The sequence below is a fragment of the Gavialis gangeticus genome, unplaced genomic scaffold (assembly GCF_001723915.1).
Source record: "Gavialis gangeticus isolate Ggan-Ray unplaced genomic scaffold, GavGan_comp1, whole genome shotgun sequence".
NCBI lineage: Eukaryota > Metazoa > Chordata > Crocodylia > Gavialidae > Gavialis > Gavialis gangeticus.
Genome location: NW_017729008.1, coordinates 11,628,972 through 11,643,119, shown reverse-complemented (window position 1 = coordinate 11,643,119; position 14,148 = coordinate 11,628,972). Strand labels below are relative to the sequence as shown.

General features: G+C 43.6%; 1 protein-coding gene across 1 annotated transcript in view; it reads left to right on the top strand.

The window, feature by feature from the left end:
• LOC109292069 (maltase-glucoamylase, intestinal-like) overlaps nucleotides 1–14,148 on the top strand; it is a 156,425-nt gene that overhangs the window by 21,780 nt on the left and 120,497 nt on the right. Inside the window, exon 7 of the mRNA XM_019509322.1 lies at nucleotides 633–745. Within this exon, the coding sequence (XP_019364867.1) occupies nucleotides 633–745 (113 nt within the window). The remainder of the gene's footprint in view (nucleotides 1–632; nucleotides 746–14,148) is intronic.

Here is a 14,148-nt window from a genome sequence, read left to right as displayed (position 1 = left end):
GGGAGCAGCACAGTTGAAACGCAAGTCAGCTTAAGTTTTGTATTGAGTCTAAGTAGAATAGCTTTGTGTGTTACCATGGTCACCATGCTGTATTAATCTAGTACTATAATCTGTAAAAAGGGGAATATTCACTAAAGCTATGAAATAATTTCTCTGGCAGTCAATGACTTGAAAAAAACAGAAAGGGGGGAAAATATAGAGGAGATGTAGACACAAGTTTGCAGCTCATTTGTGTATGAATGAAATTAAGAAAAATTAAACATTTCGGTATGTTTCTGGTATACTTTTACTGTTGAGTGTAACATAAATCTGGAAATATAGTTTATAATGCCAGCAAGCTATCACTGGACTATTCATATTTTCTTATTTGTTTGTCCATACAGTATGTCAGCTACGTGCATGCCAGGGCTGACTTGCAAGAGTGCCTATTTCTGTTCTGTGATACATTAGTGCTGACAGATAGACAATTTGTACTTGTTCTGTGGTTTCTGAGTGTGTGTGGGTGGGGTATACGTAGTTAATGGGAGCGGCTGGCTGACCTACTTAGCAGCTGTGCACTGAAGGGTTCAGAATACATAGGACTGGCACTGAGGTAATTTGTACTGTGCAACACTTCTGATTTCTTCTTTCAGATGTTACTCTGAGTCCAAATCCAGCCTTAACCTTCCGCACTATTGGAGGTATCCTTGACTTCTTTGTGTTTCTTGGCCCAACTCCAGAAAATGTAATTCAGCAATACACAGAGGTTAGTAGAGAAACAGCTAAGGCTCACAAGACATTGTACAGTAACAAGACCCTATAGCTGTCTGTATTGTCAGTTATTTTGACCACACCTATGTTCACCTGTTATGCTTATATGAAACTATAGCTGATGTGATTAGACCAGATGGAACAAGCACCAAGAAAAGCTCTAGAAATATATTAGAAGCAACCTTTACCTCCCTTGGTCCATTACTTAATACGGAAGGAGAGAAAATAATAGATTATGTAAAGAGGGTTGAAGTATTTAATTCTTTCTTTGCTTCAGTCTTCACAAAAAGGCTGTGATCAGATATTTAATGCAATTCATTTTAACAAGAAAATAGCAGTCAGAGTGAGAAAAGGGGAAGACCAGATTAAAGACTATTTAAATAAAGTTAGAGGTATCCAGCTCAGCATGGCCCAATGTTCACCTAAGATTACTTAAGGAATTATCTAAAGTGATTTCTGAACCCATTAGTGATCATCTTTGAGAACTCATGGAGGACATGTGAGGCCCCAGAAAACTGGGGAAGGGCAAACATAATACTTATGCTTAAGTGACACAAAGGGGCCTTGGGCATTACAGAAAAATCAGACTGATTTTGATACCCATAAAGATATTAGAACTGCTTATTAATTAAGTTGCAAGCACCTATAGAACAATAAGGTGATTAAAACCAGCTGCAATGATTTTATTGAGAAAACATTGTACCTAACCATTCTGATTTCCTGTTTTGACTGGATAATGGACCTAATGAGTAAGGGGATTAGATGTATCTTTACTTTAGAAAGGCTTTAAGTACCATATCACATGTACTCAGAGGCAAATGAGGGAAAAATGGTCTAGATTAAATCACTGTAAAGTGGATGCACAAGTAGTTAAACAGCTGCCCTCAAAGAATAGGCATTAATGGTTTGCTGTCATTTTGGAAGAACCTTTCCAGTTGGGTCTCACCAGGGGTTGTTCTGGGTCCAGTTCTATTCATATTTTCATTAAAGACTCGGTTGATGAATACAGGGTCCACTTATAACATTTGCAGATGACACCAAGTTGTGAAGGTTGCAAGCACTTTGGGTGACAGGATAAGAATTTAATATTATCTTGACAATCTGGAGGAATCTTTAGGCACCAACAAAACAAAATTCAATAAAAGCAGGTGCAAATTATTGCATTTAAAAGGAGAAATAAAATACATAATGTAAAATGAAGAATAAATGGCTAGATAACAGTACTGCAGAAAACAGTCTTGAGTTTATAGTAGAAACAGTAGGAACAGTTCAGTAATGTAATACTATTGTAAAAAGGGCAAATATAATTCTGGGATGTATTAATAGGAGTGTTGCATGCGAGAGAAGGGAAGTGATTATTCTGGTCTGCTTAGTGCTAGCTAGGTCTCAGTGAAAGTGGTGTGCTCAAGTATGGGTCCTGTACCTTAAGGAAGATGTAGACAAATTGGAGAGAGATCAGAGGAAAAAGATAAGAATGGAAGGAGGTTTAAAACATGATATGTGAGGAAAGGATGATAATAGTATGTAAGAACACCTGCTCGTCACCTTGACAGGTGGCCAACTTGGCCACCATCTTGGGACTGGAAGCTCTATCACCTGATCTTTGATGTCACAAACTCCGCCCCTCGTTATATGGTGTGTGACAGCACAAACTCCACACCTGCCCCATGTCACATAACATGTGACATCACAAATCCCACCCCCAGGTCACATGATGTGTGACATCAAAAATCCCACCACCCCTGCCCCCAGTCACATGATGCGTGACATCAGAAACCTGGCCCGGACCCCCGGTCACATGACCTCAGAAACTTCAGCCTGGCCCCCAGTCATATGGGTTTCTTATTAATGGATCACCTGCTTTGCGGATGTGAATCCTTGTGTTTTTACATGTGGTTTTCTCACAGGTAGGTGGCATGTTTTCCGCTGAGGAACCATGCCTTTTTGTTCTGTCCTGTTGGTCTTCCAATCTTCAGGTGTTCTGATATGCAGGCTGAGCATTTCTGTGGTTTTTTATAGGGTTTTTAGAGGTCTTTGACCTGGTTCTTGTACTTCTTCAGGATTGTTGCATGTGATCACTTAGGAAATATATAATGTACATCTCAGCATTGAGAATTCACTTTCCACAAATGTATAGCTAATAGGGCTGTACAAAGCTTCAGTAGCTGATTTGATTTAGAGGAAATTTGGCCTGATTTGCGAACTGAATCTCTGAATCTGAATTGAATTGGGAGACCATTTAAAAGCGCCGAATCAATTCAAAGCATCCAAGTTGATTTGGAAAAGCTTCGGAAAAGATTTGGCTACTTTGGAGTTTTGGCCATAAACTAAACAGGCAGCTGACACAGCTGCCTCCAGCTGGTAAATGTGTTGGGGGAGCGGGGAAGGGAAGGGGCGTGGGGGAGGGAGGCGCATTACTCAGGGAGGGGCTCAGGGGGTGCGGGATGCAGGCATGGCAGTGCTCAGAGCAGGGGCTCTGCCCTGCTTCCAGCACTTCCACGCCTGCATTTCGCACCCTCCATGCCAGCTGGCAAGTGGCGATAGGGCAGAGCCCCCGCTCCCAGCACTGATGTGGGCATGGTAGTGCTGGGAGCAGGGGCTATGCCCTGCTTCCACCCAGAGTAAGCTGCACCTGCATCAGGCCTGCCACCGTGCCAACTGGGCAAGTGGCAGCAGGGCATATCCCCTGCAGCTTCCCCCACTGGGGCAAAGGCAGGCACAGCCCGTGGAGCCATGAAAGAAGCCCCTATGGCTGACCAGCCCCAGCCCCAGCCCGCAGCCTAGTCCTGGCACTTAAAAATAAAAAAAAAGAAGCCCTGCACTTGCCAGCTGCAGCAGCGACAATTGGGGCATCTGGGCACTTGTGGCAAAGTCCCCGCCATGTAGTGCAGGGCAGTGGGGCACCACGGGGATCGTCCCCCCTGCCTGTCACCCACTCAGCAGCTGCCCCGTGGTGCAGCTGCAGCATGGCTCGGCAGGGTGCTGCACACTGTCTGGGAGCTGGAGCCACTGGGGCTTAGCGGTGCCAGGCTCTGGCTGACTGCTGGAGCCACCCCAGCTCCCAGACAGCATGTGGCTCCCTGCCAAGCCACTTGGCACCCATACCATGGGGCAGCTGCTGTGTGGGTGCCAAGTGGGGGCACAATCTCCGCTGTCTCCACTGCCCCACACTGCACAAGGGGGCTCTGCCAAAGAGCCCTCAGAGGCTGCTGCACCTGGTGAGTGCAGGGCTTTTTTTTTTTTTTAAAGTGCCAAGAGGCTGGGGCCAGGTGGGGCAGCCATGGGGGCTTCTCCTGTGGCTCCCCTTGCCCAGGGAGAGGCAAACACAGCCAGAGAAGCCATAGGAGAAGCCCTCATGGCTGCCCTGCTCGGCCCCACTCACCTGGCACTTTAAATTACCAGCCTACTGGCCCCAGTCTACTGGCTGCAGCAGCCTATGAGGGCTCATGGCAGAGCCCCCTGCACAGTGTGGGGCAGCGGGGATTGCCCCCCCTGCTTGGCACCCACATGGAAGCTGTCACATTGCATGGGTTCAGCATGACTCGGCAGGGTGTTGCAGGCTGTCTGAGAGCTGGGGTGGCTCCAGCAGTCACCTGGAGCTCGGCACCACTCAGCCCCAATTCCCAGACAGCACACAGTGCCCTGCTGAGCCACACTGCACCCGCGCCATAGGGCAGCTGCCACGCAGGTGCCAGAAAGGGGGGTGATCCCCATTGCCCCCCTGCTGCATGCGGGGACTGCCATGAGTGCCCAGAGGCCCCAGTCGCTGCTGCTGCAGATGGTGAGTGCAGGGCTTTTTTTTTTTTAAGTGCTGAGACTAGGCTGGGGGAAGGCAGGGGATGGGGCTGGGCAGGGCAGCCATGGGGCTTTCCCCATGGCTCCCCACACCCAGGAAGAGTCAGGCACAGCTGGATGACCCACAGGAGAACCTGCAGCTGCCTGGCTGTGCCTGCCTCTCCCCGGCTGATCCTGTGGAAGAAATCAAACTTCGCGTTGTGGTTGAATCAGAACTGACAGAACCAGCTTTTCTTTATTTAAGGCTATACTGTGATCACAGGGAGAATTCCATACAGCAAGAGGAATCACCCACTTGTCTGTTTCAAAGGATTTTTCAGACTCTCTAAGTTTACAAGTGCATTTATACTTAAGACAGAGAAAGAGATAAAAAAATACGACCTTGGAGAAACAAAACAATAGTAAATTACACAGAAATTTAGGAAGTTTACATAAACAAACTATCTATGCACAGGGCAATATATCAAGATAACCTAAGGATAACCCAAGGCATGCAGGATTCCTTATCTCAAAACACGTAACTGAAATAAGCAATATCAGCACTTCTGTTTTTCTAGTCAAGTAGGCCAATTACTCCTACAATCCGAATCACCAAATCTTCCAAAGCCAATCAGCCAAATTGATTCAGGACAGTGATCCCAATCTCCAAACTAAATCACTGTCCCCCAAATCAGTTGAATCCAAATCCAAATGGAATACTTCCCTATTCACTCAGGCCTAATAGCTCAGCCTCACACACTACAAATTTTAAATTTGCTTAACCCCACCCCCTATTTCTACATTCACAGGGGACTAATTCATGCACACCCAACATCTCCCCAAGAAAAACATAAAGTTTCAAAAGCTCGTTTCAGAAAATGTAGCTTTTTCTACTGGATAAAAACATGAATGTGTTTGTTGTGCTTTTCTGTTTTAGAAGAAGGGGTTCTGTTTGAAAACAAACAGTTACAGACAGTTGTTACAACTTAGTGTGCTTATATTAACACAGTCGTAAATAACCCCTTCATTTTTAAAACTAAGTTTTTACCTTACTGTGGAAAAATTGCGTGTGGCTTTTCCACTAGATAAGTTCTCTGTAATAAAAATCAAATAACACATTAAGGAAGTCCTCTGTATTAAAAATTAAATAATAAAATAGTTAAAAAATAAATAAATAGTAAAATAGTGTGTATATACAATATATATCAAATTGTTTTAAAATAGAGTCACCACTAAAAAAATATTTTGGTAAAAGATATAATCCCTTTAGTCTTAAAATATGTAGAGGTCTGCTGTTTGAAGCTCTGGTCACATATCTAATTTTTTTACTGGTACTTTATCTTTACAACTTATCCCCTGGTTGTGGGAAGTTCACCACCTGCTCTATTCCACTCAGAAATGATAGCTCATTCTGCAGAATGGCACACAAACCCTGTGAGAATATATATTTTTAAATTAGTCTTTATTTCCATCAAAAACGGTTACAATATTTACTGGTTTATTTTGCTAAACCTTCTTCTCCTAAGAAAGGTTTTTATAATATCTAGTGACAACTAAGTCCCATTGGCTTTATCTTTACAATATATCCCCACATGAATGTGCTTGGAGATCCGAGGCACTAAAGCAAATGGTAATCTGTCCAGCTGAAAACAGTTGTTGTGCTTTAATCTTACTTCTTTACCCCTCCAAAACAGCAAAAGTTGTAAAAGATGTTTTAAACTGTTTTTGCTAAGCCCTTCTCTTAAGATGGGTTTTATCATTTCTAGTGCCAATTAAACATTAAATATTGGGTACCAGGGGTTTATCTTCCTCAGGGATCAAATCATAAAGAGAGCATTAGGATCTTCTGCAAAACACAGCATTTAGAAGCTCTGTACCCTGAGATAAGTGTTTCTCAGTAACTCTCAGAATTCTCTTGGAAAATCGATTGCCATAACAGATTTAGAACACTTTCCATACACAGCTCATTGCAAAGTTCCCAAATTGTTTGATTTATATCTTCATCTAAACAGGTAACACAATCATGACAACCTTGACCCCCTCATCAAAAACACAACCTAGGCACTTTTCAGAAAACCTCATCCTCAAACAGTATTTCATTTTGCCATAAAAAGAAACACACATAAGAGACTTCATGAAGATTTTACATTCTTGATGTGAAACAGGACCTGTTGATTCAATGCCTAATTGTCTTCTAAAATCTTTGTCGTCATCTGGTCTCTGTTCTCTGCGAAAACACCTGCTTCTTTCTGGTGCCAGGTTTACAGGTGTACTGGTGGGCAGGCTTTCCTGAGTCATTAAAAAGGCTTCATCTAACTGCAGAGAAATTAAAGCCTTAGTTAGCCATTGTTTAATCAATCCTTAACTAATTCCTACCTCCCTTCTATGGGATGAACCCCTCACCACTATCAAAACCTAAGTGCTCTTCACAACCATGCTTCAAGTCTCTTACTGGCATCTCTGCTCCCCTGTTGACCTCTTTTTCCTATGCAGGCTCTAGTACAAGGTCACCCTCTTCTTCCAAATTCTCAACATCTGCTTTGGGGGCCTGGGTTTCCATCTCACAGGTTTCCTTTAAATTGTTGATTTAGCAAATCAAGAGCAATACCTTATAAAGGGGGATAAGGCAAAATGCAACATTTATTGATTACAAGAATTAGACACAGAGGTTTGGACACACCACTCATACAGACACACACAAATCATCATACACCTCTTTACACACAGACATACACAAAAGAACCATTCCATTTAGGTATTATAGTTACCAGCAGCAGTTGTTTAATAGAAGCACTAGGTGGTCATCCCAGGCCCTATTGAGAGACAGACCATGGAGATAGCAGCTGGAGCGGGGTGAACAGATGTGTCTGTGCTCAAAAGAAAGCAGCAGTTGAGTGAGACTCACCCAACCCAGGATATTCCAGAGTCCTCTTTTATGGGGATTGGCATCCTTTGTTTAGCATTTTGGGGGTTCATAGAATCATAGAATCAATGAATCAGAAGGGGCCTAGTCAGATCATTGAGTTCGACCTCCTGCCATGGGCAGGAATGAGCACTGGGGGTGGGAGGGGTCCATACCCAATTTCTGTTTTTGCAGTTGTTTCTCATCCATCTTCTGCTTATCTCAGTCCGAGGTCAGTTTGGTCATAAAAGTTGATATCTCAGCCTTGTAGTGTCCTTGCTGCCCATCTGGCAGGATGTATGCATTCCTCCTCCTCGTTATCTCCTTTGGGCCCTAGGCCTCAAAGGGATTCTTCAGCCATCTATTAATTAGTTTACTGACTGGTAACTTACACATTTGGTGCCTTGTTGCTTACATAAACAGTTAAATCTTCTTTTCCTGTCTCTATGCCATCCTCTCAACATTCACACTTTCACATACACTCATTCATAAAAGGGTATACAGAGTTCATTCACTTATGTCAAGCAAAAGAATACAAAATGGAGTTTACAAGTTACTTACAGGACAAAACTAACATGGTTACCTTTCACTACTATCACACTCTGTGTTAACATCAGCTACATGAGTTTAGTTCATGCTACATTTTGCATGAGCTTCTAGACCAGGTTCTTTAGGTTAGGTGGCTGTCCTCGAAACTATTACTACAGTAATGCTTTCTATGCAGACATCTAGCAAGTCTTGGTGAGGTGGTGAGAATGAGGGGTCTTACAGGTGTAGTGTAAGAAGTCATATTTGCCCCTGCTTGCCTTAGCACCATCTCAGACAGAGGGCTCACAGATAGACTGGGTGGACTTGCAGCCTAGGCCCCACCCCTCTGCTTGCTCCAGTTGGTTCAGCGCCATTCTTGGGGAAGTCTGAGGCCTCTGAAACCCCTGCTGATTGGTCAAGGGAGGTGAGGCAAGTTGTTAGAGGGGTCACAACCCCCGCTACCCAGTAGGCCATGCCTGTACCTTGTGGGCTCAGGCAGTGCCATGCAGCATGTGGAGTGGGGGGTGGATTTTGGGGCTGTTAGGCAACTTTTCTGATGTCACACACCATATGATGGTGTGGGGAATTCTAGAGCCAACATTCTGGTTTGGGGCCTGATAGGTTGTGACTGTACCATGTGGTCTAGGGTGGGTCTCTTAGCATGAAGGGTGGGCTTTGGGGCTTAAATGGGTTGTTCTTCTGATGCGTCAGACTATGTGATGGTAGTGACAGGGCCAGGGGCAGTTTTTTTGGTGTCACACATCATGTAACCAAGGGCCAGGGCAGAGTTTCTGATGTCACACGTCATGTGACAGGGGGCCAGGGCAGGGTTTGTGGTGTCATGCACCATGTGACCAGGGTTGGGGCCGGGCTTGTGATATCATGAATCATGTGACCAGGGACAGGGGTGGGATTCATAATGTCATGCATCATGTGGCCTGGGGATATGGCAGATTTTTGTGATGTCACACACAGTCAGGAACTAGGATCTGGAACCAACTTCCAAGGGAAGTGGTGCTCTCTTCTACCCTGGGGGGTCTTCAAAAGGAGGCTAGATAATCACCTGCCATGGTCATTTGACCCCAGCATTCTTTCCTGCCCATGGCAGGGGGTCGGACTTGATGATCTGCTCAGGTCCCTTCCAACCCTACCAACTGTGAAACTATGGCTAGGCTAGACACACCATATAAGGGGAAAAGGGAGTAGGATTCGTGAAATCAAAGACCATGTGAAGGGATGGGACTTCCGGTCCCAAGGTGGTGGCCAAGGTGGACACCTGTCAAGTTGACTAGTGGTTGTTCCTATATACTATTGATGATATAATTGGATTTACTTTTGAAAGGAGAAGACCATAAGAATGTAAGACGTACCATACTGAGTCAGACCAATGTTCCAGCTAGCCCAATATCCTGTCTCCAGTAGAGGTAGGAGTGTTCTTCTTCTAGTATGAGCTATGCCCTATTCATTACTCTTCCTGGCATCCACCATCATTGGTTTAGAGATGCCAGGAGAAACATTTCTAACTGTTCTGTTAATTATTATTAATAGATCTATCCTCTATGATTTTGTCTAGTCCCTGTTTGGACCTGGATGTATTATCTGCCTCTGCAACCTCCTGTGGCAATGAGTTCTACACGTTAATTGTGCTGCCTAAAAAAGTACTTTCTCTTGTTAGTTTTAAATTGTCTCTATGAAGACTATGAATAATTAGTTTTAAAAAGAGGATGGTGATGATCAGTTCCAGATTCACTAGGGGTAGAACAAGAAGTAATCAGGGAACTTTGCAGGAAGGGAGAATTAGTTTACTTGTTAGGAAATATATCCTAACTTGAAAGATAAAGAAGTAGTCTGCTTAGGGTAGTCATGGAATATCTTTTATTGGAGGTTTTTAAAAAGCAGACAAACATTTGTCTGGGGAAGTTTAGGTAGAATTAATCCTACCATGAAGCAGGAGGATGGACCATCTACTCTCTTGAGGTCCCTTCTGTACCTGTTTCTGTGATTCTCTATCATAATCACTAGTTACATCTATAGAAGGGTTCAATCATGTTCCAAAGTCCATGGCAAAACTGGTATAGCTGCTCATAAATGTTGTTTTTGTAAAAAGCCTAGTGATTTTAATATTTATATGGTTAAATTTCTCAACATCTAGAGTGCAGTGGAGAATATGACATTTCCCACAGGCCATTGAACCCAAGCTGTAGAATATTGAACCAGGGATACAATTTTCTATTTAATTTCCATAGGACTTTTCCAGAAGGGAAAGCTGTTGCTACCAATTTATCTAGGTTCTTATAACAAGGCGTTCATAACATTATATGAATGCCTCCCAAGAATATTTGAGCCAAAAAATCACATTAAATCAATGGTCTAATTTTTTCTCTGGTTTCCCCAGAGCTTTCTGGGCAATGATTATGTTTCAGTTATTTATTTCCATCTCTCCCCTACCCTATCATTGGACTGTGTTTTTGTTTTTGTTTGTACAGAGCAATAACACTAACATTTGCTGAATCACAAAAAACTATTGAAGTATCATATCCTCATTAAAGCTGAAGCTCTGAGTCTAGCCCCTTTTCTACCACCTGTGAATTTTCAGATTCAGGAGAGCAGTTCCAGTTTCCTCCAGCACACATTATGCATTTGCATAAGAAAGCCAGACAGAGATTCTAAGGGACTTTTTTTTCCTCCTTTTTGTCTCATTGAGCTGTGTGAGTCAGAGAGTTTTCAAATGTAGAAAACAATGAAGAAGAGATTAGTCTGTTCCTCTCACATGATTAAAGCAGGTATTTTTGCTTAATAACATAGCAGGAGTCTTTGGCTTCATTTGCTTACATCAAACCAAGCTCCAGGAATGTCCTCATGTGGATTCAGACTTTCTCCAGGTGATTTAGGTCTGAAGTTTTTGTCTCTCTCTCAAACCTTTAGTTAACATGGCAGCTGACTAGGTCAGCCTAGGTACAAGAAGAGGAGAGTGCATATTGCTGCAGTGCATACAGGATTTCATGAGGAAGCAGGGTAAATATTACCTGAGCACCAGCAACATGGGGAAACATCTTTGAAGGCAGAGAATGTAGGGGATATCCAGGATTATGTTTAAATGTCTCTCAATACATATGAATAGAAGAAAACTTATTCTGGCATACTAGAGTTGCTCACCTTTAAATTTTATGGCACTATGTCTGGTGGTTACTGCAAATTGTTCACAATTTTGCTTTGTAAATAGATAGATAGTGTGATATCCATCATATTATCTGGCACTTGGCATTCACCACATTCCTTGTGAGGTACAGCATATTTGCCATAATTTGTTAATACTTCCAAAGCTGTTGTAAATATTTGCATGGCAACCACTGTAATTCTCAGTACAAAAAAAGTCACTACTGAGACCTTCTTCTTTCCCCTTATCCTGCTTTTTTAGTTGCCCTCTCCCTTTTTCCTAGTCTCTTTATTTCTATCTTAACTTTACTTTCTCTCTTCTCCAGTTTCTTTTTCTTTTCTGTAATTCTCCCTCATCCTCATGCATTTCTGCCTATGCTTTAGTTATCACGTGTGCGTACACACACACACGCAACAGAAGGAATTGATGAGGAAAGCAAATATGCAGAGAGTCACTTTCCTCAGACATCAAATACTCTGCACTTTGAACCAGTAGCAGATAGAAACTGAATAAGGTTGCAAGATTCTGTAACTTGCTGCTGCAACCAGATTTTATGCCTAAAGTACCTGGGGATGACAGAGAAGCATAAAATGCTAAACTGGTACGCTGGTATTAATGTCATTTCTATTCAGCTGATATTGATTAGGATGGAATTCTTTCCAATCCTCTGCCAAGACATCCACAAGAACAAAATTTTCTGGCAATATCTTAATCCCTATGAGTATGTTACAAAATCATCATTTTTAAGTTAGAGACCAGGTGCAAGGAGGATAGGTGTAATCAGGGCTGGGGCAACACTGATCACATTCTAAGAAGGAGCGAGATAAACCAGTTTGCATCCTGATCAGAAGAGAACCATTTTCTATTTGTGGGGTGGCTGTAATCTGGTGGATTGTATTGGAGACCTCTACATCCAAATGCATAAGATGCTACTTGCACTGAAAAGTAGTTTGATTTCCAGATGGGCTGTAACAGACATAGCTTCTGCAGATGGGGGCCAGAGCAAGACCAGTGATATGCACTGATCAGGGGGTTACATCTACACTTCAGAACTGACAAAAGCTTTGTGTTTTGGTGGTTTGTTTCTCAAGGGGTATTATAGAAAGGTGCTTTACTGCCTTTCATATGTCACTGGGAGCAGTTCTGCTCTGTGTCTCCCTGCTCGTGGCTGCTCTGACTCTGCTGTGGTCTGTCTGTTCTTGTGAATCAGCCCTTGGTCCGGTCATGCTCAGCCCCATCACTTCTGGGTCAACAAAATTCTGTGAAGAATTGTCCAAATTACTTTGTATCGGGCCTTCAGATCCTGACTGGCTCTGGAGTCTTCATACTCATCTTATCAAGTGTCTTAAGAGTTTTCTGTCAGACGTCACTTTTCCTGGTGGTCAGTAGGACCTTCCCATCTATTTTGGCTTCCAGCATGGGCTTCTTTATTCTGGCTTCCAGTTCAGGATGCTCTCCCAGACTGAAAAGTAGGGTCTGCTTCCCAAACTCATTGATATCTCCCTGAACTACTCATGATTTCTCCCTCATCCTCCATGTTCTTTACCCAGAATACTGGTTGACAAGACTGTGCCTGGGACCTCTTCCTTTACCAGGTTACCTTGCCGGTGGGCTCCTTCCAGCAGGCTTTTGATACTTGAGGACCTCCTCAGCCATAGTCTTTAACCACTCATGCACTCATGCAAGCACCTCTTGTTGTCCTGTCCCAGGCACTTGGAGGAGACCCCTGGGGCAGTTCAGGCCCCAGTACAGCTGTCAGACCCATAGTTCAGCACACCATCTACCTCTGACTCATAACTGTTTCCTTACAGCTTTCTGCCCTGTGGCTCTGCTCTCTGGGGGCATTTATACATGTGCTCCAGGAGTGGGGGGATGGAAGGGAAAAGGGCCATTTTAATTAGAGTGGTTCCGAGAGCCGCTCTAATTAAAGCATCCAAAGTGTCATGTGTATCAGTGTCCCCATGCTGAAGAATGGCAGTGGGGGCACTTAAACTCTGTTTACTGAGTCTGCTCCAACACTCTGTAACTACAGCATGTTGGAGCAGCCTCCTTGCACTTGTATAGGTGCCCTGGGGTTTTAAACTCCCAGTGAGCCATTCCTTCATCAGTAGCCTTCCCACAGCTGCTGCTATTCAGCAAGGCTGGCTGTTCCCTTTTAAGGGGACAGGCCACCCTGTTACAAGGACTCACTATAAGAGTATTGCTCCTGTGGCATGACACTATATCTTTTCCAGAATCTCTCTTCAAGATTTTGAAATTTCTTTTTGATAGAGAATCCCAAGACTTTCTCATCTAATTAGACTTCCTACCTCCTCTCCTACCTGTAGTTACTTCTTTTATTAATCACAAGTAGGGGTCATCTTTAATTTGTCCTGGCCCAGCCTCCAGCTCTAATAAGGGGCTCTAATTGATCATTGACTCCAGTGAACTCTTTCAGGGTTGGCCTATCAGCTATCCTTCCCCTCAAGACCTTGGCAGCCACTGGGCAAATATTAGTGTCTGTACTGGTATGTGGGCTACAATTTTTTTCAGCTTTCTTTCTCATAGATTTCATACACATTAGGGGCTGGAAGAGACCTCACAAGATCACTGAGTCCAGCTCCCCTGCCATAGGCAGGAAGTCTGCAGGGATCAAATGATCCCAGCAAGATAAACATCTAAACACCTTTTGAATGAGTCCAGAGTAGGTGCTTGCACCATCTCCAGTGGGAGTCTGTTCCAGACCCTGGACACTTGGACTGTGAAGAAGTTTTTTCTTATGTTCAATCTAAATTGGCCTTCTAGGAGTTTGTAGCCATTGGACCTTGTTATTCCTTGGGAAGCTCTGGTGAACAACTGCTCTCCCAGATCCTGATGCACTCCCCTTATGTACTTATAGGCTGCCACCAAGTCACCTCTGAGCCTTCTCTTCACCAGCCTGAAGAGTCCCATGTCCCTCATCCTCTCCTTGTATGGTTTATGCTCTTGGCATTAGATCATACGGGTGGCTCTCCTCTGGACTCTCTCAAGCCTATCCACATCCCTTCATAGATTCATA